The 25,113-nt window shown below is 42.7% G+C and overlaps 2 protein-coding genes and 1 long non-coding RNA gene across 8 annotated transcripts in view; 2 read left to right on the top strand and 1 right to left on the bottom strand.

The window, feature by feature from the left end:
• Positions 1-1,015: 1,015 nt before the first annotated feature.
• Positions 1,016-23,797, bottom strand: CD83 (CD83 molecule). 3 transcript variants are annotated; one of them, XM_081873473.1, is made up of 7 exons: positions 23,781-23,797; positions 16,771-16,913; positions 15,711-15,829; positions 10,800-10,930; positions 3,903-4,119; positions 3,717-3,814; positions 1,016-1,727 (listed from the first exon to the last, which is right to left on the bottom strand). In XM_081873473.1, exons 2-7 carry the CDS (start codon positions 16,878-16,880, stop codon positions 1,641-1,643), a joined length of 762 nt encoding a protein of 253 aa, XP_081729599.1. In that variant the 5' UTR covers positions 16,881-16,913; positions 23,781-23,797; the 3' UTR covers positions 1,016-1,640. The 3 variants fall into 3 exon arrangements, with proteins under 3 accessions (XP_081729599.1, XP_081729598.1, XP_081729600.1); XM_081873472.1 differs by lacking the exon at positions 23,781-23,797 and adding an exon at positions 23,007-23,213; XM_081873474.1 differs by lacking the exons at positions 15,711-15,829; positions 16,771-16,913; positions 23,781-23,797 and adding an exon at positions 11,069-11,184.
• On the top strand, positions 8,956-11,805 carry LOC309348382. The gene is made up of 3 exons (XR_014159375.1): positions 8,956-9,523; positions 11,079-11,154; positions 11,752-11,805. It is a non-coding gene; the product is annotated as an uncharacterized lncRNA (long non-coding RNA).
• The window catches only part of RNF182 (ring finger protein 182), an 18,791-nt gene continuing 17,050 nt past the window's right edge, over positions 23,373-25,113 (top strand). For 3 of the 4 annotated variants that reach the window (XM_081873477.1, XM_081873478.1, XM_081873475.1), the window contains exon 1: positions 23,373-23,702. The gene's annotated coding sequence lies outside the window, so the exon portion shown is untranslated. Of the gene's footprint in view, positions 23,703-24,110; positions 24,544-25,113 lie in introns of those variants that run through there. The other variant, XM_081873476.1, reaches the window with a different exon arrangement.

Here is a 25,113-nt window from a genome sequence, read left to right as displayed (position 1 = left end):
TGTATTATTATTGTCTGTAATTGCATTAGGGTAAAGTAACTGCCTTTTGGTTCCAGAGGGTACAGCTACTATTGGTTCATTTAAGCTGCTGTATTTGGATCCTCTGTCTTATTGGTTGCCTCCAAAAGGCAGGACTGTGATTGCCTGATATTGTTCCCTCCAAAATGTATCCTTTCTAGCTAGTTCCCTGTCCCTATAAATGTAGCTCTCCCCTCCTCAGGTTTGAGTCTTGTTGCTTTTAATAAAGAAGTGTTACTAGAGAACTGTCTCCAGCATATTATGTCAAGAGAGCTGAAATCACAAACCCCACGTCACAACACCCATATCCAAGAATCTCCTGACGAGTCTGCTGATTCTCCAGAGAGGAGGAGCAGTGTTCTGCTTTCTACTTATTAAGCTCCAGCACCAAGTCAGTCAGTCAGTCAGTGTGTCGGAGACAGAGAGAGACTGAGTGTTAGAGATCGTGTGTAGAGATAAGGTTGCTGCTAAGAGCAGCTGCAGACACTCAGTGCAGCATTCATTAATGCTTAGACCTATTTAGCTCTGTATATAGTTTTGTATTATAGTTGTAGTTATAGAATAAAAGAAGATATTCTACAGAGCTACTCTCCGAGTTGTTTATACACTGCCAGACTCTGCCATACTCTGCTGTGTGACGACTGCATTGTGGAATAAGCTGTGAGTCCACAGCACTTTGACCTGTTCCTTTTTAAAAGGTGGACTCTGGAAGTGCTACCCAGCTCGCCTAGCCCAGTCGGGGTTGAAGTGCATGAGTCCAGTTGGTGACACTGGCTCAGGGCGATGCTGACAATCTTTAGGTGAAAACATTCCTCTATAACCAGGCCTCTGCCTGATTAATGTTCTGTTGCCTTTTAAATGTGTTTGTGGTAGGGGGGTTATTGGTTTGCTTTTGTTTTATTGTGTATTTTGGTTTTTTTTTTAATGTTCTGAACCACCCTGTGGTCTTCAGATGAAGGGCAGTATGCAAATGTAATAAATAAAATAAAAATAGTAATACTCAGATACCTTCTCTTTAAATGAAGATCAGTCTAAGAAATCATTTCTGTGCACTCTATAATTTTCAGTAGATACACATGTAAACGCAGACTATCAGCTCTACATTTGAGACAGAGGTTCCAGTGATGTTTCCTCTCATTTGGCTGTTCGATCACTTGAAGACGCATTATTCTCTTAAAATATATATTGCAATAGCTGTGGCTATTGAAAGAGCTGGTTCAATCAATAATTTATGTGCCAGGTTAAGGGGCCAAGCCTAGTCCATAGCACATTTTTGCATATTAAGAACAAAGACTCAAAAGAGATTAAGATACATAAACAAGACAGGATGCCAATATTAGGCTTATAATCTTCCGTGACAATGGTATGGCTGATGCTAAAAGTTCATATTGTAGTGAATGAAACTATGTTCTCTGAAAACTTCCCCAGCTGGAGTGAGCAATTTAAAAACATTCAGAATACTCTGGTGAAACAGTGCATTAAATGTCCATACCACCCAATAGTCTTGCAGTAATGACTGTTGACGAACCCCCAGTGCGCTCAACAAAATCAGCCAGGACAGAACCTTGAAGAAGTTTATCTTTGCAGGGGCTGTTCTATATTGGGCACTGGAAGCCATCCTTTCAACAGGTACTGACGAGGTAACAACTGTTTATGTGTTTTTCTCTGGCCTTTTGATAACCTGAAGATCCATCCTTCTTTAGGCATATCTAGGAAAGAAAGAATTGCTGAAATGAGCATTTATAAGAATTGTAGGGAAAATGCATATTTAACTATAGTCTTACAGTGTTAAGAATCTAGCAATAAAATCCCAGAATACCTTTTCATTCATTTTCCCCCATTGAAACTTGCATTTTTTTAAAAACAGTTTCATTTCATTTTCACTGAACAGTAGTCTTCAAGAGTGGAAGTGTGATCTGTTATGGTAGCGAATTCCAAAAGTGAATTATGTGTTGTATAAACACATACTTCCTCTTCTTTGTCCTGTCAGTCAGTTGTAATGAGTGATCTGAGTTGGATAAAGCGATTCTTCTTTGCCCTTCACACTATTCATAAACTGATAAACCTTATCAGAGTCTTGCTTTTTGATTCTCATTCCTTTATTTTTCCAGTTGTCCCAAACACTTACCTCTTCTTTATTTGAAATATATTGCAACCCCTTCAACAGGGGTGTCTGAAATGTGACTGCAGATATACCATTATGAGATTCAAAGTCTTGCTTCGGTTATGAAACAGTATCAATATCTAGTTCCAACTTACGCCATAAACACGTGTACCTTTAAATTCATAGGAAGGTCAACAGACAGAAATAGCAATGGGTATATTAAACAGTAAAACATTTCCTTTTTGAGATTTAGGCAATATTAAACATTAATGAAAACTGATTTAGTGTGTGTGAGCCTCTATTCCCATGCAGGGAATATGTCACATTAATTTCTTCATTGAGATGGTCATCTGCAGCATAAGGTTCTGCTTAAAAAACAACACACCAAAATACCCACAAAGCTTCAACAGCAAATCGAATTTATAATTTTTATATGTGGAGAAACAACAAGGCCTTGTTATTGATTTTAGCAATTTTCACAATAGAGAGCCAAAGAGATCAATCTTCTGCTTCTTCCTCTGTTTTCAATTTAGCAACTTCCTTCAAGATTTATCAAGTCAACCTCAGCACAAATTACTGCCAAAGTCTTGTGAGTATCCAAAACAAAGCAAAAACAACTTCAGCTGTTCCTCCAAATGTGTATGAAAGGCATCTTTTAGCCAAACTATATTATCTTCTCACCACAGTCACCAGAAAACATTTATGTCAGTGAACATAGGAAGCCACCTTATTCTGAGTCAAACCATTGGTCCATTTAACTCAGTATTGTCTAAAGTGACTGGCATTAGCCCTCCAGGGCTTCAAAATGGGGTCATGATAATGAAAAAGTATTGTATACAGTATAAATTACTGTTTTCTAATGAACCTTACAGCAAGATTATTTTTGACTAGTAGAGAGCCCCAGCTCAGAGGTAACAAATCATCAGTTTATAAATGAATAATAGGTTATAAGTGGAGTTCTGAAAAGCTGTAGTTCCAAGATAGTAAGATACTATCTTCGTCATTTCTCTTTTGTGTAATATTATCTACCAATATAAACAGAATATAATGCAACAAGGGGTATGGAACCAGGGCATCAGGTGATACAGGGAACCAATCGTATCCTGGTTGGCGCTACAGAGCTGCTGATTGGTCTAGTTCCTCTCTGTCAGAGTAAAGGATGCAGCTCAGACAGCCTCTCCCTACTGGACTAACTGACTGTTCGTCTAGCTCCAAGTCATCAGCCTTGTACCTTCTCTTTACTCTCTAGCTGCACATCTGTCCTGACTTGATGTTAGAGGATGAACCTGTGTTAGTTGCCACAGTGACACACTGGCCCCCATCCAGCAGGTGCCTGTGACACTATTACAGCCATAATCCACACAGCATTCACAATGATAATATTTGTACTTGTATTTTCCCATCAAGTAAGAATAAAACTGTTATGAGTTGGGTGTGTGGGAGAGCATGTTGCAGGGCAGCCCTAAACTGCAGCATGCAAACCACAAAGCTCTTATGACACAGTCCCACTCACACTTCCCCTCGTGACAACGCTGATGACTGCATCTGAAATGGGGCCCAATGGGGATGTTGGAAACAATCTGAAAGTACTTACACAAGCAAAGAAGATGAGCAGCAAGTAGAAAAACCCAAGAGAGCACAACATCACAAGTTCTGTTCTGTATTTTTGAAATTTTGCATCTTCAGGACAGTCTGGAAGGCAAAATAGATAGTTAATTTATGGAACCTTGAGTGATTTGTGTGCAATAGAAGTTAAAAAAAACAGTCCATCATATTGTACCTGTTACTTTTAATGTAACTGTACTAGTTTGGTTAACTTTTTTGACTGGTGATCTTATGATGCATGCATATGTCCCACTGCTAAGACTTGTAGTATTTTTAATCTTCAGATAATGCCAGGTGCTATTAGAGACCTCTGAGGAGTCGTTAAGATCTCTTGAATATTCATGTTCTGTATTATATTGCAGATCTGTCCATTCTTCACCAATTTCATCAGTCTGCAAAACAACAACATATGAGTGGGTAGTATGCTGCCAACCAACCGGAATGTACATATACACCAGTCCTAAGCAAATACAGGGTACTGTAGCAGTATGTCACACTTTTATGGTTCTGCTTTATAGGGTCAGTTCTGTTGAAGAACATGAGCAGCTGAAGGACAGAATCACTTTTTTAAAGGGAGAGGTCCATTGTATTTCCTGGAAGGAGCAGAGCAGTGACAAACTGGTGCTTCTTTTATTTCCACTGACAACTATGGTACTAATAGGAGAGCAAAAGAATTGCACCCCATCCCTTCCTCCGCCTGCTCCTCCCATCAGAAAACAAGAGCTTGCAGGAAAGGGTCATGCAAGGAATCTCTAGGGCAAGTGCCCATTTGGCATTGGGAAAGAGACTTGGAGGCCATGGAGTAGTGACTCCCTTGGGACTTACTAGGAGCATATGAGAATTCCTGCTCTCCTCCTTCTAGGTGTTAGGGAATTTCTCCTACAGTTGCCTAGCAACCTAATACTCCTGTAGAATGGGAGCACGCAACTGGAAATAGCAGAAAGCTAAGAAACACTGGTGATCAAATTTCTGAGCATAGTGGTGCTGAGACAAAACTCATTTGCCCAGTGGGCAAGTTTACTTGTCCATGATGAAGATGCCTACTGCTTAGCTCCCATGAGATGACTGGGTGTACAGCAGTCTAAGAGAACTGCTCATATTAATTTTATTGAGGAGAGAAGATGGGAAGTGATCATTTATTTCCACTTATCAATATGAACTGTTCAAGTAGATGATACATCTAGACTAAAGGGGGCAGGAAACTCATCCCCAATACACTCTAATTTATTGAAGAAATGCATTATACATTTAAATGCTGAAATGTCTGTCTAAATGTTCTCATTCTGATTTATTGCAAATGTTTTACAGTTTGGATAAGCTCTCTTACTGCCCTTTTGAATGACGATACATTTCAATCACAATGTTCTTCTTTGCTATACACACAACTTCTCGTGAATGCCAAAACTCAAAATTAGTTAGTTCATAATTCAAACCTGCAAGAGTCATACTTCCCAACTGTATAAAAAGCCCTGGCTTTGTTTCAGTGAAATCTAGTATCTTTATAATTCAAACCAAGATTGATTTCAAGTTAAATTTATGTTTTATTTGCCTGCCAGTTTCTGTGCATTCTCAGACGTTGGCTACTGTAACCCTTTCCTTTCCAAAGAATTGAAAAAGTCCCATTGCACATGGAATGTTTCTGCTTAAAGCATGTAGAAAGCAGGGAAGCCAAAATGGTGCCCTCCAGAAGGTTGATTGACTCCCATCAGCCCCCAGCCTGCATGGCTAATGGTAAGGTATGATGGGACTTGTAGTCCAGCAACCTCTGGTTTATAGGAACAGCAGCAGGAGTCTTCCGTTCCCAGGGTGTGCTCATTGTTGCATGCTGGCAACTTCTAGGAAGTCACAGGTAAGAGCTTAGTGTAGGGTACAGACCCCAGGTGGACAACTACCCCAGAAGGAGCACAGCGTGCCCCCCACCACAGGTACTACCCCTTCCGGGGCAGATGGGGCTCATCAATCTGGGAAGGTATCCCATCTAAGGGAAGGAAAACTCTGGTCCTAAACTTCCACTGCCTTGCGGAATGTCTTCGGGAGAAGAAATGGCGAAGGAGTAAACATTACACAAATCAGGAGCAGAGTCCCTAAGATGGTTGGATAGTGCCTTTTACACCTCCTTCCCACAATTTCTGCAGCCAAGCTGGTGCCAAACATTGCTCTGCTTTCCTTTGGAGCACATCAGCGAGGCTGAGAGGGGGTCTTGTATTCTGGGCAGCCCAGGACCTCCATTCACACTGCCCAGGCTTGCGCCCTGGCGAAGTGACTTTGGTGCTGCAAACACAGCAGATTGACTTCACCCCTGGAGGTGCACTCCAGTGTCTCTTGAGACAGATTGATGCCAACAAACAGGAGTCCTGCTGTAACAAATAGGCATTGCGTCTGTTGATGCTTCTGCTCATTCTGATGCTTGTTCAGCTTGCATCTCAACTTCTCTCTGCCTTCATGGTGTTTGACTACACAGTCGTACCTTGGTTCTCAAATGCCTTGGTACTCATACGTTTTGGCTCCTGAACGCTGCAAACCCAAAAGTAAGTGTTCTGGTTTGTGAACGTTTTTCAGAAGCCAATCGGAATCTGCATCTTGGTTTTCGAACAATTTCGGGAGCCGAACGGACTCCTGGAACAGATTAGGTTTGAGAACCAAGGTACCACTGTAGTAAACAAAGCACATATGAAAACAGCCACCATGCAAGGATGCATAGTGACACATAATGTTGTGATGCATGAGCTTTTATATATATATAAAATTATATATATTATAAATATATATTATAATATATATTATAATTATATATAAAATTATATATATATTACTATATATATATAGTAATGTGCACACACAAAAATACCAACATGATGGATATTTCAAAATCTCAAAATAAAGGATAGCTTTCATCTAAGTTTGCAACATGAGATTCATAACTTGGCTAATGACAATTTCTAATGGAATTAGTTTGCCCCATCACTAATTCCTTCGTGAGCACGTGAGAAATAACGTTTTGCCTGTGGAGACATCTAGTGGCAAATTGCTGATTTGATAGAAAGATTCATCTTCACTTGGGTTTAGCAGGAAAATTCTTTAATTAATTGCTTGTAAATGAACTGCAACACTAAAACCCTAAAATTTCTTAGGAGAATTAAACCAAGCTGCTTCTGGATCGAGAGGTGTTAAGGTTGTTGTTTTTATTACTTTTTGAACTATGCAAACTGTAGTCAACCATGGGTTTTAAAAATAATAATTAAAAGCTAAACTTTGCATGAAATGCAGTGTCTCCATGCCAGGAGCAGCTGGCAGGGAGGGGCAGTGCTGCAGACCTGGCTTCCTGGCAGCGATGTCACTGCCACAGACTAGAAAGGTGCAGGAAAGGTGTGGCAGTTCAGGTGGGATGCTTCCGCACATCAGCGGCAGCACTAAATTGACCACACCAACCTGACCTCACCATGCCCTGCCTTTACACTGTCCTGGCCCATGACACTGATGCCACTGCCTGGAAATTAGGGCCATGGCAACACATCTCCCTATCAGACACTCTCGTTTCATACTCAGTCACTGTACGTTACACAACATTACTGACTAAAGAGCCAACTACCCCTCCCTCAGTTGTAGGCATAGATCAGTCCAGAAAGATTTCTAGTGGTCGGGGAAGAAATCCCAGATAACCCTTTGCCTATATAAAATAGGAATGGCACCCACAAATCAATAATGAAGAACATACAATTTTTTTACAAAACCTCCCCCAGTAAATTTTGTATGCTGCAAAAGTTAGAGGCAGGATCTCTGGGGGTTGTATCCTAAATGGATCATTTAAGGGGAAAAAAATAGGGGAAGCAGTTTCAAAATGCTGCTTTGAGTTATAGCCCAGCAAAGGCTGAAAACATAGCTCAACTTCCAAGTGGAATGAGCCTCTAGGCATCAGCTGAAACAACCGCACTGAGAGTAAATGCATGGCAATAGTGACACAGAATAAAAATGCTGCTGACAAGAAATGGCATGCAGTGAATGAATTTCTACATACTAGTCTCCATTCTAACACAATGTAATGGATGAGTGCACACTTTACTTTGTTATAGTTGGGGAAATGGGCTGGAAAGTTAAAAAAAAAAAAGCCAAGCCATTTGATAGCAAATTCAATGTATATATACACTGAATTTCAAATAGCCTTATTGCATGACAACGAAACACTGCCTTTCTTCAAAGCCAACATAAAAATTGCCTAGACTTGTGCTTTTGCAATGTTTTTATTTACATAACAGGATTTCAGTGCAGAATTTCAGATCATTTGGCTGCAGAATGTGGGGTTTTAGGGGTTTTTTATGCTAATAATGAACTGTAAGTATGAATGTACCCTGGATGAGTTGCATGAGAATGTGAAGTGAAACAAATAGTTATATACTGTCTTTTTCTAAGCCCTTCATAGATATAGTTGCATGCACAATTCTGATTTACTATACATGAGAGAGACATGGTAGAATTTACGTTCCTTTGCATCTCGTTATTATTTTTCAATTTAGTTTCAAGACAAGAATTGAAATCCTGATTTCAGTAGCTGGTGGGGGTGGGAAGATGACCTGAAGATGCTTATCCCCCCCTGTTGGCTGTATAATCTGATCATTAATTCTTCACAAAAACAGCAATGCACACTGCACAGTCACATCCTTATCCTCATCATAATTTTTGGGGCAGCAGAAGTCAGAGGTTAATTGTTTGCATTTACTACACAGTTCAACATGACCCTGTGCTAAAGATCTAACCTGAGAGCTGTTTGAACTTTACATTCCAAAATGTCATACCATTTGTTGGAATTACTGTTTAATTGGCCCCATGAGGGCTTTATATACTGTTTATTGATTAGGCCCTCAATAGATTTTTTTTAAGTGATTAATTCTACAATTCGGTTGCCTAGCTGTGCTCTGTCATCTTCACACTGCTCGTCCGAAATGTTGTCAGTGATAATAATAAATGTCAGTTATGCAAAAGAAAGGAAGAGGCATTGCAGAGCACTGAAACTTGAATGATTCTGAACTTCTACAACTGCTATTAATTGTTTAAGATTTAATTGGTGGCTACTGTATTACAGCACACTACAAAATGCAGAAATGACATGTGGGCTGGTTTTGCATGTCATGCTAAACTATAGTTAAGCGCTGTAGTTAAGTTGTATACAAATGAGCAGAAATAAGCCACAGTGAATCTAGGGCTCATGCCCTGCCCTGCCCTGCCCATTCCTTTCCTCTCTGGCACAGCCAGAAATTCGAAAGCTTCAGCTTCCATTTCACTTAAGCACAGTTCACCATTACATCCAGGCCCATAACTGTGGTTGAACTTAAAGGGAACTTAAAGGGAACCAGCTTTGGTAACTGTGGTTTGAAGGTGCTGTGGTAACTGTGGTCTGGAAGGCACTACTACCCAGAGTTAAGCAAAAGCGGAAGCAAAAATTTCCAGTCTCATTCTTTTGGCCATACAGGAGAAGGGGTGGAGGGAGGGCATGAGCCCAAGGCTTCCCAAGAGTCATTCCTGCTTTTTCATGCTAAACTATGGTTTAACATGTTTGAACTTGGCCTTCTCTGCCCAGAATGTTAGAATCTCAAGAGCAATTTACATTAAATGTTTTCTTTTACAGCACTCTGTACTCATATGTTCTCAAACGAGAACACGAGGTGGACGGAGGGAGCTGTCTCAGTAACAGAATCCCATTGGGCGGTACCCTCATGGGTGCCACACCCACTGCACCCAGGAAGTGGTGGCGGCAGCAGCTTCCAGTAAGATCGCACTACCAGCCCCCGTCAACCAACCCTGGTAAGCCAGGATTCAGGGGAGGGGATGGCAGGTGGCACCTTCCCATTTTACCTCAAGTGGTGAAATGAGATGGGCTGCCCCTGACCACATGTGAACTGGGAAATCATTGCTATAGTTAGCAACAATTCCTGTGATAGCAACAAGACATTTTCCAACCTCCACAATAATTTTTGCTGTTATTCATGACCTTCTTCAGGCACTTGGAGCAAACACATTTGTGCTAAAATTGGGGAGGGTGTAGGAGCACACATGCAACCCCAGTACGTTTCCGAGCACAATTCAAAGTGTTGGTGCTGACCTTTAAAGCCCTAAATGGCCTTGGCCCAGTACGTGGTACCTCTGGATATGAACGGGATCCGTTCCGGAGCCCCGTTCACATCCTGAAGTGAACGCAACCGTTGTCTGTGCATCTGCACATGCGCAGGTCGCAGAGCGCAACCTGAAAGCGCTCAACCTGAAGGAACTTCAACCCGAGGTATGACTGTATACCTGAAGGAGTGTCTCCTCCCCCATTGTTCAGCACAGACACTAAGATGTAGCTCCAAGGGCCTTCTGGCAGTTCCCTCACTGTGAGAAGCAAAGTTACAGGGAACCAGGCAGAGGTCTTTCTCGGTAGTGGCACCCGCCCAGTGGAACGCCCTCCCATCAGATGTCAAACAAATAACGATCTGATGTTTAGAAGACAGCTGAAGGCAGCCCTGTTTAGGGAAGTTTTTAAATGACTGATGTTTTAACATATTTTTTATCTTTTGTTGGAAGCTGCCCAGAGTGGCTGGGGAAACCCAGCCAGATGGGCGGGGTATAAATATTGTTGTTGTTGTTGTTGTTGTTGTTGTTGTTCCAAATGTCCCCATGCACACCAACACAACTTGAACCTACCCGCATTGAGGAGGAAGATCTGAAGTGAGATTCTGAGTGTGTTTGGGTTGACATGCCAAGAATTCTCATAACTGGTAACCCTGAAAAAGCATTCTAAGCACGCTCAGCCAAACATACTGAAAATTTCCCTTCAGACCTTCCCTCTCAATGCAGTAGTTTGAAATCAAGCCAGCTTAAACAGAGATGTTGGGGCAGTGATTGCATGCCCACTCCTCACACTTCCTTTTCAGCCCACACGAATTCAAAGAAACAGCTGAATAATGTTCATGATAGACCTGATTCACATATCACAACATCCATACAAATGTCTCCACCAATGTTTTTTAACCACACGGATTAAATAAAATGCAGATACAGATGAGAAATCAAAGGGGAATGAAAGTAACAGGTAAATTACCTTATACCAGGAGACTGCCCCTTTTGAGGCTTGTATATCCTGAAAATATTTACAAGGGAGCGAAACATCTTCACCGCACGTTGCCACAACCTGTTCCGCAGCATCAGCAACCCCACGAACCACATGCCAGACTACAGGAAAGGAAACACAAAGACAGGCTATTTCTGGGGAGGCCACTCAGATGATCAGCTGTAGCAGAATCATGAAGGAAAAACAGACCTTGAAGTCATGGGGTAACAAAAATTAGAAAAAATAATATATATATTTACCTTGACTTAGGAAGACAAGCTGATAGCAATATATGGATGCCATGGGCACACAGTAGCTGAGATCTATCTACTCTTTTCAGGAGATGGTAAGTGAAAAGAAGTGAAAGAGATTATGCCTAAAACTGTGCAGTTAACTCAGGAAACAGATGGTTGGGGATCCCCCCCCCCTTCCTACACTCCAGCTAAGGAAGTCTTGAAGGTCTCTGGCTGTAGGGGGAAGTCCCATGTGCTTTCCCCTTAGTTTCAGCCACTGGGGTAATTGGAACCACAGTGCTTGATCTGGTATTTCAAATTTCAGCGGCACCCTGTGCGAGGCCAAAATTCAGCGCCTCCTCCCCCCACCTTCCATTTTGTGCATGCACTACGTCATAGTCATGGCGCCCTGCAGTGCCCTCTTGGCTCGGCACCCAGTGCGGGGAAACCAGCCACGCTGCCCCTAAATCTGGCTCGGCTTGAGGAGGGGAGATTTAAAGCTCCCCTCGCCACCTGCACTCCTGACAACCCCACTCCACATGCTGCAATTCACCACACAAATATCTAGCTTGACCTTGAGATGTTTCATCATCTGCGCTCTTATATTGTTAGAAAATTTACACAGATTTTTTTGTGTGTGTCTTTATTATTCTGTTATTTCATGTCACGATTCAATCCTTTTTTTGTAAACACTCAAACTGCTTGTGTAGAAACGTCTTTGTAGCCTGGACTGTCGCTACATGATGTCATTATAGCAAAACCCTATCCACCAATGCATTTACATTTCAAAACCTTCTTCGGATGCCTTTCTGTTTTTCCTCAAAACCAATTGCAAGTATAATCACTATATATTCTCTTTGAATGAATGGAGCACTTCTTGCATGAAATATCATCAGGGCAACAAACAATGCAAGAAAAGGGAAATGAAAGTCATTTGGCTGATGTGATGAGGTCATCTAACTCTGAAAAATTTCCACAAGTGGGTTTTTCCCTCTGGGTAATGTTTAGACTGTACTTTCCAGATAGAAGTACATACACGCATGATTGATTACTGATTCCCATAGCCCAAAATCACTTATTTCAAGAACAAGGCCAGCTTTGATCCCTAATCGAGTTAGTAATTACAAAGACTAGGACTAGACTAAGTTTGTTTTTCATTTAGAAATAGCTGCTGGGGTGGCATTCAGTTCAAGCTCTTTGCTCATGCTGTTTTCTTCCCAACATCCTCCAGCTTACTATTTGCTACAATCTCACCTTTAAGGGCAGATAGTAGTTTAAATAAGAAGGGGAATGGGTAGCTAGAGACTTATAAGTATACTGAGTTAATAGCATGCATATGTGGTTGAATACTAGAGCTGCAATCTTATACCTACTTGGGAATAAGCCCAATCAACTCAAGAGAGCTGACTTTTAGGTGTGGAAAGAGTTGCTTTATAAATGTTCCTTAAATGTCAGTTTTCTCTTTCTTTCCTTCTTTCTTCTGCATTTATATAGATACTCTGTAACATAAGGTCTCTGGGCAACTTAATAAAAACCAAATACAGTGGTACCTCGGGTTAAGTACTTAATTCGTTCCGGAGGTCCGTTCTTAAACTGAAACTGTTCTTAACCTGAAGCACCACTTTAGCTAATGGGGCCTCCTGCTGCCGCCGCGCTGCTGGAACACAATTTCTGTTCTCATCCTGAAGCAAAGTTCTTAACCCAAGGTAATATTTCTGGGTTAGCGGAGTCTGTAACCTGAAGCGTATGTAACCTGAAGCATATGTAACCCGAGGTACCACTGAACAATAATTAAAATACAATAGAAAACTACAGAAACTATTAAAAACTCAAAACACAGTTTAAACGCTTTTTTAAAAAGCAAACCCTCAAAGGACCTGACCATATGACATACTTAAAAGATCTGGGACAGGGGTAGCCAATACATGCCTTCCATGTATTTTGGACTATTTTGGTATAGTGGGAGGCAGCAACAGCATGTAAGGGCAGCTGGCAACAGGATGGTGTGTGGGGAGGCAGCGATGGTGGTGAATAAGGGCAGCCAGTGATGGGATAGTGTGTGGGGGGGTGGCAGAGGGATGGTGCAGGGCGGCAGTGGCGGCGGGATGGTGTGTGGGGGTGGGGAGGTCATGTCCCGATTTGCCTTCCCAGAATGTTGGAAGTTATGGTAAAAATGTGCAGGATATTTCAGTGACTGAGTTTGGCCTATGTACCTACTGGTAAGTATGGTGACAGAGTTACCCACCCATTGGACAGAATAACTGAACCACAGCAGTGAATAATAACAGTTACAATTTATAACCAATGACACTGTTAGCGAAATTCTGCTTAAGTGAGTGGGTGATGTGAGAGTTTTAAAGGAGAAGCACTGACTGCTGACTACGTAGGTGGTTTTGGAAACAGAGACTGTGTGTGGGTGGATTAACATTTAATTTATAAAGAAGTGAGTACTATAAACACATTTTGTAATAAAAACAAAAAACCAACCAAGCATATGATCAGGACTGGAGTAAAGCAGTTAGAGACCTTAATCCAAACTACAATTGGGCAAGGAGGTTTGACTTGCTGGTGTAATCATTTGAATACAGCACAACTGCATCTTATGCAAGGGTTCTGCTCCTAGGGTTCAACATATACACAAAAATAGCATAGAGGAGGGAAGAGAGAGTCCACCGTACTCCCAGAAGCCCATGTGCCAAGCAAGTTTCACTCAGCATGCAAAGAAGAGTTTAAAATCTCTTTTCATGGCAGGTAACCCAAGTGGCCTGTCTTATGGGGGGTTCTCTGCCTTACGGGGGGGGGGGGCAAGGGCTGCTCAGCTCGCCAGCTCTGGGATGCTCACAAGAACCCAAGTGGACCCAGTGCATGAATAACTCTTAAGTTCTCCACCTTGATTGGATTTAACTTGCCCAATTTCAGCCAGCATACCTTCAACTGCATATGGTTGAAATCATGCAAGTTAAATGTGCATAAGATGCAATCGTATTGTACTTCGTGTCTGCCTTCATACCTTGTGTTGGTAGTATTGTTATTTAAAAAACAACAACTTTGTAATCTGCATTGGGCAAAAGTCAAAAGCATTTCCCCATTATAAAATGCCAATTAATAATAATAGTCTGAATTAATAGGAAAGATTACCCTCAGGGTCCCTTCCAACTCTATGATTCTATGTTAGCTGAGATTATTTAAAAATAGGGGAGTTAGAGTCAATATTCTTTTTTAAAAATACCCTAAACCAACTCTAGATGGCAACAGCACACTGTATACTTTTGCCATAATACAACAGAGCTGTCTTAAAAGCTGGAGCTAACCGAACTTTTCAGGAAAACCCCATTTTCAAATCCAGGGGATCTTTAGCAACAATGCCAGAAGCTTCTGGTAAATATCAGTAGATTCTGATAGTTTGCAAAGGCAGTAAAAATCGAACCATGTTTAATATTTCTCTGCAGTTCCCCCACATTTAGCATATAAATGAGAAGTACTGCAGGATTAACATGTGTGATTATGCTAAGAACTCAAACAAACAGTAAATTTGGATCTGCAGTTCTTTGAGTTCGATTCAGTTCAATGGAGGAAGCACACATGTGTGTATGTATATGCCTTTGCCCATGCATGGAATAGATGACTGTGTATATTTGAGTGCATATAGGGCTGTGAATAAGGGTGGTAATTTTCACATGGTTTTACCTTATTTTAACACAGTTACAGTGCAATCCAATGTGCGTCTCCTAAGAAGTCCCATTTAGATATACAGGGTTTACTCCCAAGTATATATAGGATTACAGCAGCAGGGTATAGTATTATAGCCTCAGTATGTTTCAGACTATAACTTCTATCAGCTCCAGCAGAGCTGTCTGAAGGGCACCAGGATATCAAAGGCTGGTCTAGACAGAGAAACTTAAATATGCTTTGTTTGTATAAGGATTGCTTTGTTGTAAACCAACTTGTTCCTTAACAGGCTGACCTGATTTTAAATAAACTCTTTAGATCTTCAGGAATTCAAAGCCAGCGCTGGTTAACTGAAAGGAGACTGTATGAGAAAGAGAACTTGATATTGATGTAGACAAAACTGGTTGCTGCTTTTAAAGGTAAAGGTAAAGGGACCCCTGACCATAAGGTCCAGTCGTGACCAACTCTGGGGTTGCGGCGCTCATCTCACTTTATTGGCTGCGGGAGCCGGCGTACAGCTTCCGGGTCATGTAGCCAGCATGACAAAGCCGCTTCAGGCAAACCAAAACGCCGTTTACCTTCCCGCTGGAGCAGTACCTATTCATCTACTTGTACTTTGACGTGCTTTTGAACTGCTAGGTTGGCAGGAGCAGGGACCGAGCAACGGGAGCTCACCCCGTCGCGGGGATTCGAACCGCCGACCTTCGGATCGGCAAGTCCTACACTCTGTGTTTTAACCCACAGTGCCACCCGCGTCCCTTAGTTGTTGCTTTTAGGATGTGTATAACTCTTTACAAACCTATGAGTTGCAAAGACAAAATGAAAACTGATAAATTGGTGCCTGACCAGGAATGAGACCTTGTGTTGGTAGTGAATAGCATCAACCCAGTGTTTCAGCCGTGGAAAAGGCAAGTTCCATGTAAGGGATTATTAGGAAAGGACTGAATCATATTTGGCTTATCAAGAAAAGAAATTACTAGCTATAATGGCTATGGTTTACCTCTATTGTATACCAATTGCTGAGAACCACAGATGGGGAGAATGCTGTCACACTCAGGTCCTGATGGGTCTTTGATCTGAGCCAGTAAGATTGTTCTTATGGTCAGCTGAAGAAAAGAACTAATGACAGCAGGTAGAGTTTTAAACATGAATACAACGTAATGGGCTAAACATCAGGAGTTCACTTGTTTTAGCTACTTGTTGATGATCATTTGGCATTTATGTTACTTGTTTAAAAAATGTAAACTGTGTAATTGAAAATATATAAGCAGTATACATAGAACAATATAAAACAATTATCAATAATACACAGATAAAATCAGTATTGAGGGCAATATTTATCAGGAAAGATTTGCTATGAATATTCCAAACCAATTTTACTCCCACCACTGCTGAAAAATTAATTTGTTTTTTGTAAGAGCATAGAAAAAGAAGGAATGTTTTGCATTTCTCATACAGCAAGCAGAACCAGTGTAATCATATTTCAAATCTCAATCACAAATAAAGAGAAAATATGTGTCAACCCTAGACAAGGACTTTAGCTTCCTGAGAAGTTAAGCTGCAGGTTGTAATAGGCTGTGAAAGCTTTCCATTCTTCTGGGGAATGGCACAGATAGCTCAATATTCAATTTACATAAATAATCAAAATGGTGTGACATTATTTCAACCTGTCTGCATGTCTCATGGCACCGGTAATCTAGTTATATTATTATGCAGCCTGTCTCTTGATCCCAAAGTGTATGCATAAAATATTATTTAACATCGGTGCTGCCTCCAAAGTTTACCACAGTATTTTCCAGAAGTCATGATATCAAAATAATAATAAAGGAAGGAAGGAAAAGAAAACTGAAATAGTCCAGCTTCTTAGTTACTACCCACTGAATTTTGATTTTTTTTGGGGGGGGGTGTTAGTTAAATGCACAGTGCCAGTAAATGTGGGCAAGATTTAAGGGCAGAATCTGGACTCAGATCTAAGGATAGTTAAGGCAAGTGTCAAATTAGGAGAAATTGATTGTTTAGTAATTTTGGAGGTCAGATAAAATACTCCCCCCCCCAAGTACCTTTTCTTCCTGCCTCTTGATTGCTTTTGTTTAAGTATTATCTTTAAAGGAACAGAGCATCCAGAAATAAACACATTTGCCCAGGTGCAGGAAGAGAAGTCTGCATGCATTAGAAGTCTTCACTTTGTGCTGCCAGTGTGGATCTGAAAATACATTGCAGTGCCATTAGGGCCCTTCTTGAAGTGGTAGGATGAGTCTTTTGAGGTGAATGGGGATGATATATGCATCACGGGCCACCACTGGTTATGTCTGACTAGCTGCTAACAGCTGAATTGGGATAATTCATTGTGGTACAGCCAATTTCTAGGAGAATTCCACAGTAATTTCCCCAACACATTTATTCTAGATGTCTTCTAGACACATACAAAAGAACCCACCTATCGTTCTATTATAGAACCAATCGTACTATAATCCATCTGCCCCACTTTAACAAATTTGACCTGATTTCAATTAATTATTGTACAACCTTTTTTTGGACCAGGGAACAGCTAGAAGGGAAACAATTTACCATTTTATGTTGAAAGCAAAATAGATAGTCAAAAGATACTACTGTAGCCTAATATAAATTAGGAAATGATTTACAAATTAAAACCCACATCCACTGACAATCAGAATCACTACTGATGCCCTTATTTGCTTGCTAATAATCCACAGTTTGGGCAATGTGCAGCCCTGGGAGCGCAACCCTAAGAAAAGATGTAAGACAAAAACATCCCAAATGGGTAAGAAGCTGGGCCTTGCTTTACTATCCAATTTGTAATCTTCCTACATTTCTTCTCTTCAGCTTTCTAACACTGTTAAGAACAATCACATACGCCGACAAATACTGTGGGCCCTGTGTGAAAAGAAAATGCTTTTCATAGTGCAGACTCCAAGATTGGCTTTCCTCTCAGTAGATCTAGCCAGACGGAAGTGTCCTCAGCTTGCAGACAGTTCGACTCTATTTCGACCTCTGTGGAATGAAATTTATGCAAATGAGCTTCCTATTGAGTTTGTATCTAACCTCACTGCCTTACAGATGTCACACGTGGCACCTACAAAATATTGCAGTGCAGAGTGCTCTTGTACAGGATATCCATTCCCTCTTCCTCCTTGTTTTTTTACACACACCATACACAATGAGTCAGCATTTTGTGACCTTGAGCACTGAACATGCCGAGTCCTTGTGGCAGGAGAGGGTTTTTGCCCCCTTACTTACTTTATTAACAAAACTCAACCTCCCACCCTCCAGTGTTTTGTTTTCTCTCTCTAAAAATGTACTGCAGCTAGCATTTAATATCACTGGTAACTGTGGAATATAAGCCAGGCAGATATAGTTACTTTATATGACAAAGAAATCAATGTTTATTTATTACAAGATGATGTAGTTACACAAGCTTATGTGGTTACTTGAATATACTGCTGTCTATTTAAAATCAAGGGTTGGCAAACTAAGGGCCGTGGGCTGGATCAGGCCCAATTGCCTTCAGGATCCAGCCCGCGAACTGTCCATGGATCGGTGTGGGGATACTGTTCATTTGGGCTGCACCATTTCCCCCCCGCCCCGTACCATTCCATTTCCCCCCTTCTCCCTCATGCACACCGTGGTGGCGCCTCCACCCTCCCTCCTCCTGGCTTCTCCCTGCCCTGCCTAGAGGAGGAAGGGGGCTGGGCTGAGTGCCATTTTAAGCAGCCCCTCTCCGGAGCCAGCCCTTTCATGCTGCTCATCTTCCCTCCACCGCCGCCACCCTGGTGCTCCTGAGAGCCAGAGAGCAGAGCGGACGAGCTTGTTCTGCCTACCCACAAGAAGCAGCAGTGGTGGTGGCAACCCCAGGGAAGGTAAGCAGAGCGGCTGGGGTTGGAGGGTGGAGAGGAGAACTACTTGCCCCCTCTCGCCTCTTCTTCCAGCTCTCCCCCCCATGCCACTTCTCCAGCCCGCCACAAGGTCTGGGGGACAGTGGACAGGCCCATGGCTAAAAATTTTTGCTGACCCCTGCTTTAAATGAATATGCACTTCGTTAACATGTTACTTAAATGCAGCTTATTTTACAGTATATGGTTTATTTACACAGATATGCAACATGAGCCTGCGATTGGAAGGGTTCACAGCATGAACACCCCAATAAGGTCTTGCTTCTCCCACAGCCTTGGATCCCAGCAGAGATCAGGCCTGGCTCTCCCTCTACCTTTCCAGGCTGCGGCTTTGCTTCCAGCTTCTAGCTCAGAGCTTTCCAAACTTTTCATGTTGGTGACACACTTTTTAGACGTGCCTCATTTCGCAACACAGAAATTCAGTTTTACTAGGAAACTGGAGGTTAAATGAACCACTATCCGGTCCCGTGGGGAGCATTCGCGCGGCACACCTATACACGCTAATGTGTCATGACACACAATTTGGAGAGCTGAGTTCTAGTTCGTGTAACTGAGCTCTCCACTCTGGCCTTTCTGTCTTCCTAACTACCAGAGAATTGAGAGAGGGAGGCCTATCCATTTGTTCTCTGGCACAGAGTCACTCCCTTTGTTACCTTAGTGACCCATACTTAGCTTGCCATTACCAGGGTCGCCTGGCTATTGCAGCTTTTCATTTTCCTTATATAAAAAGTGAGTTAGCTGCACAAGAGCTCCAAATTAATTTAAATTAGGTAACCTGAATTTGCTAGTATATGATTCTTAATTATTGCTTTGAATGTATACTTAACTTTCTTTAGTAATGTTCAATTCTGGATTGTTTTATTTGATCTTTTAATATAGGTTGCAAACCACTTTGAGGTTTTTTAATTAAAAATATAAAATGGTATAGAAATGAAATTAATAATAACAATCATCACCATCTTCATCATCATCACTATTATGGGGTAGGGTCAAATATGGAAGTGACCATAGTACTGTATAAACATTCTACATTTTTCCCTCTAGTACCGTATTGGCCTGAATATAAGCTTCACTTTTCCCCCAAATTCTGACCGTGAAATGTTAAAGTACGGCTTATATTCATGACCTTATGGTATCTAGCCATGAGTGTGGGCAAACAGTACCAGGAGTGCGGCAAAGCGGTGCCAGCCCCGTGTGTGGTTCCCCGGCCTCTCCCACAAGGGCGGAAAGGGAGAGAGCAAGGAAGGGGAAAGGCCGCTGGCAACACAGTGCACCCCCCCCCCAAGTATGCAGCCAGGAGCCCCCCCTCCAATTTTAAAGGTGTGGCTTATATTTGGGTCAATATGGTATTCATTCTGCTAATTCCCTTTTTGAGTAGAGGGAATCTCATAGATTCTCTCTCTCTGCCCATATGTTCGCCCTTCATTATTATCGGCCTTTAGTTAGTTGAATAATAAGTTTCTTCCCATTCTGACAGCTGGTAAGGTATCCTTATTGAGTAGGATCGCCTTCCTCGCTGCAACTCCCCTACTCACCCTGGCTGCTGCCACTTACAGGTATCTTTCAGGCTGTTCTTCTCTTTTGTAATATGCCAAAAGTTTTGTTCTAAGCCAGGTGCTGTCTAGAGGGCATGTGGAACATTCCTTATTTTGGCCACAAGCACTGAAGGAATGCATAATCTACAGTCCACAAGCAGCTTTTGGCAAAGAATCAATTCCTCTGCAGTGACTTGAAATGCTCCTACTTAACAGTCCCCACCAGTAACTGAGTTCAGTGACAGCAGCAGCTAAGATTTATAATGCACCTTGAGAGTTGTGTTTTGTGTGTGTTCCTTTTCTTCCCACTCTGATCAGTACAATGCTGAGAGAGCAGTTCATCAATATAAGCAAAGGATGCAGGAGAGAGAGGTATCAATCTTCCTCAAAGGATTATTATCAACCTCTATTTCGGAGAGAAGAAGCAAGGGGGAAGAGAATCAAACAGACCAGATCCTGATATGTAGCTGCCAGCATAAAATTAAGCAACGGTGAGGGGAAAACTAAAGACCGAAGAAGAAAAAATATACTCCGTGTGCATTTGTACACACAACTGAAGAGCAATGAAATTAGGTAAAAGGAAGATACCTGACGGAAAAGCACAAATAACTCAGGAGACACGTTAGGTTACACTTTAAGTCTAAGCTATTCAGAAGTCTAACCCTTTAGGAGTTTGCCATAGCCTTCACACATCAGTTCCAGGTATTCCTGTGATTTTGTTTGCAAGGTACAGTGGCAGTAGCAGCTCCCTTAAATTAAATGCCAGCATATCTGCTTTTTATTTATTTGAGACATTTTTCATTATTTGTTTTATTTAGTTATTTTCTGTCCATTTCATTTTCTTTCTGTCTGTTCTGTGGGGTTTTTTTTGGGGGGGGAGGGTTGCTTAAACTCCCTGTTACTTCTAGATATTGAAACTGACATCTCTAAGGTACATTTTGTAATTATTTTAATGAATATTTAAGTTGTAGTCTCACTTGCTAGTAAAGTTGAATGAATGTAAATATTCTATTGATATTTATTTCAGTAATTGTAATGGTCCAATCCACTAATTCGTTATAAAATAGGTACAAAATAAATGTGTGATTTTCAGACACCAGCTTATAGTCAGTACCAGGCCTCGTGTCAATTCAAAGCCATGTTTACATTACTAGCTCTGTTCACTCAAAGAGTAAATGGATTCAAATCCATAAACCTGCACCAAATGAGTGAAAATGTCTGGCTTTTTATTGCCCTTGTATGACTCTGATCTCCTGTACAAACAAATTAGTAAAGCACATTGTGAGACCTTTATAAATTAGTGGAGCACATTATGAGATCTTTATAAAATGTTATTGAATGGGCATCCTGTAGTCTCAAAAAATCGTGTGTGTGTGTGTGTGTGTGTGTGTGTAAATGAACCTACCTGCTTGGAAAGGGAGCATAGGAGGAGGGAACTGATTCATTTGTTTGCTTATGTAAATAAAAGTGCTTACTCATCAGTAGCTGCTGCTAGAAAATGTTGGTGGTTGTGAAGGGGAGGCGGGCAATCCCTTAATAAATACTATAGCACAGGGTTGACAGTGAAGTGACTGATGATGAAGAATTTGCCCCCTGGTGCATCCCAGTGAATTTGACAGGTAAGACACTTTTCCCTCCTAAAATATCCAGAGGTCCCTTAATATAGAGTAGTATGCACTTTAACATACTGTAACCACTTGGCATACTGGAATGCTTCTGGGTGGAGTGCAGTAATTCAAGTTAGTGGCTGTGAGTGTGAAACCAAAAGAGTTACATCCTGGATTGATTAGCAGGGTAAACCATATACAGAGCTTAACTATTTAGTGGTTAAGAGCCTGTGCTATGGTGTCTTTGGAAAAAAAGTTAAGCTCTCATGGTGCTTCTTAAGGCAGGTCCCTACCCCCCCACCCCACTTCCAGCGCCTCTGCGAGGAAGGACAGACGCAGCCACTGCAAGCATCTCCCCCGGAGGAATGAGCAGAGAAGCTCCTCTCTCGCAGCCTTCTCTTCCGCTCTAGGAACGGCAACTCCTCTGCTGCTGTTAACCCTTACAGAGCCGAGCGGCAGGAACCCCTTGGCTGCTCCGGGCAGAGCACAAAGAGAGGCGCAACAGACACTGAATTTTATTACGGCGGCCAAAGGTATCTGGCCCCTTGGAGTTGGTGCCTGTGCGCCACGGAGCATACTGTATAGGCTATCCCTTCCCTATCATGCAGTATCTTACATGGTCCGCAGAGTAAAGGGGGTGGGGTGGGAGAGGAAGAATTGATTCGTCCACTCTGCTAAAATATATGTGATTTTAATATCAGCTGATCTTGCTTGAGCTAGGTTAAAACTGCGGGTATGTGACACTTGCCGGTATAGGGCGGTATGCAGATTAAATAAATATAATAAAAAGGGGGAAAACCCTTGAGGAACTAAGTAGAAGCATAAACTGGTGAAATTGGCACGGTTGGGATTGCAGTATCTGGAGAGACTCAGTTATCAGCACATGAAATCGACAGCAGAGTAGGTTGAACCCAACCAAAAGAATATATTGAAAGCAATCAGAACAAGGCGCCTCGAACCTTTTACAGCAGAACGTGCCATTTACATTAGGATGAATTGTTGAAATTGTAAGGCGCTTTGAAGCCTATGTGAGAAGTGGGATGCCCCTCCAAAAAAAACAAAATAAGGTATATCATGGCTCTACATAGTGACGTTCTGGCTCACCACACTGGGCTGTGGGTTGTAATCAGATAGAGAGCACCAAAACAACAACAACAACTAGAGCTAACACAAACACATGGCGAGGAAAACAACTGAACTCCGCAGCATTGGCTGTTTGGGTCCTTAGGGCACCTCCAGTCACCTTCATTTTTCACACTGCTTGTCAAGATGTGACCTTGCCTATCCATTGGGGCCGGGGAAACGACAAGCCGATACTTTTGGGGTTGAACGACAAGTCCCCTCTCTTCCCCATCACTGGGAAGGCGCTTGGAGAGCGTGGGGGAAGAGGGCGGTCGTTCCCCCCCCCCCACCCTCTGCCCCATGAAGCGGCTGCTTCCCGGCACCTGCTGGACAAAGTACAGGAGGGAAAGTCGTTGGGGGGGGGGAGGAGCGTTTCCAACGGTCGTGTGAGGTGCTTGTGTACGACAATATATAACGGGCGCGGGGGGGGGAGGGGGAGGACGACGACCGTTACCTCCGCCTCCTCTCTCGCCCTGTTTTGAGGGCTGGGCTGAGGCGGAGGGAGCGGGAGGAGGTTTCTTCAATGAATGGCGAAAGGCCGCCTACCCCCCACCCCCACCCACCCCCTCCCGTCAGCGTCGCTGGCGGCAGCGGGCAGGTTGCCATGGCGACGGCGCTGATCCGGGGCTCCTCGCGGTAGTAACGGCAAAGCCTGGCAGCCCTCTGCTCTCTGCCAAACACTCGCTGCTGGTGGTGGTGGTGGTGCTGCTGCGGAGCAAAGAGGCGAGGGGGAAAGAGCGCCGTCTCCAGAAGAAAGCCCGCCAGCCCGCCCGCCTGCCTGCCTGCCTGCCTGCCCGCCGGCAGGGACTCAAGCGAGGTACGGTGCGGCGTCCTTCGCCCCGTCAGGCCCCCTACTCCCCCCATTTCGCAGAGTCTGTCAGCTTTATTACTGCACCAGTATCTTGTCTCCTCACGAAACGGGGCTGCTGCTGCTGCTGCTGCTGCTGTTGGGGGCGGGGGGAGCGGTCGAGGAAACAGCCCTGCCTGAGGAGGAAGCTCCTTCAACGTGCAACCTGACACAGCCTCTCGTGCACTTTCTGTTGGTCGCCGAGGGTCAAACTCGTAGGGTCGCGGTGGGGGGGGCAGCCCTCCCCTCGGAAATAAATGTGACTGAGGCTAGGAGTGGGTGTGGGGAAGATGAAGCCTTTGTTGGATAGAAGTGAGGAAAGTTTTGTTTTTGTGGGGAGTTAAAAGGCTGTAGCTCAAGAGAGGTGGGGTGGGGGAGTCTACTCGCAGCCCCTCTCTGAAATCAGTGGCAAAACAGGAGCTGGGCTGCATTGCAAATTTGCTTTTCCTCAGGTGTCTCGAAAAGTCTACACAGGGGTGGCTTGTCCAGGTTTATTGGAAGCGGTGGTTGAACGGGAGCGTAAGGTCCGTTGTTGCTTGCTTGCTTTTTTTACTGTCCCTCCCAGAAGGGTGGGGAGGATGAAAGTGGTCCACCTTCAATTGTGCACTTCCAGCCCCTTGACGACGGGGGTCACTTTTTTCTGATAGGGTTATAGCAAGTTGATTTGCTGTCCTTGCAATGATTTTAAAGATACTAGGGGAGTGATGCTGACGGGTTTGTGCCATTTTCATTGCCTGCAACTGGTGGACCTCGCTTCTCTCCTTTCTATTGGGAGCTATGTTCGTTTCTATATTTAAACATCCCTGCCGGGGTAAGTTAGCGATAGACTGTCAAATGGGGGAGGGGGACATGTTTTCCTCCTGGACGTTCTCTCCTGTATCTGGTTTGACTTTTGACCTTATGAAAAGTGTATTGTGGTTGGAAGTGAACTGTTTAATCAAAATACACAGAGATATGAAAGGCTGAAACATGATGTGCCTTATTACTCTGTTGAGTTATTGGGATTAAATATACACTTAAACCTATTTGGGAAGTTTATGTGAAATACCATGTTATGCATAAATTTAATTTTTATTTTAAAAAGGATGAAGTCAAACCAGAAGGAAATAACTTTGCCACCTGGAAAGTGAAATAGCTGGGTTATTTGTTCAGTGACAAAAAGGAGCAAAACCAGGAATGATTTACAACTTTCTACAAGTTTGCAGTATGTTAGTTCTGATAATACAGTTAACATTAACTTCAAACATCACTACTGTTTTACTCCTGAGAGAATCCCAGAGTGCTTAATACTGGAAGCCAACTGGAACTGAATAATTTAATACTTCACTGGATCATATACCAAGTAGTTTTACATTACTGTGATCATTTATGACATGGTTCA

The sequence above is a fragment of the Podarcis erhardii genome (genome assembly GCF_964252035.2).
Source record: "Podarcis erhardii genome assembly, chromosome: 8".
NCBI classification, from domain to species: domain Eukaryota; kingdom Metazoa; phylum Chordata; class Lepidosauria; order Squamata; family Lacertidae; genus Podarcis; species Podarcis erhardii.
This window is presented reverse-complemented; position numbering and strand designations above follow the sequence as displayed.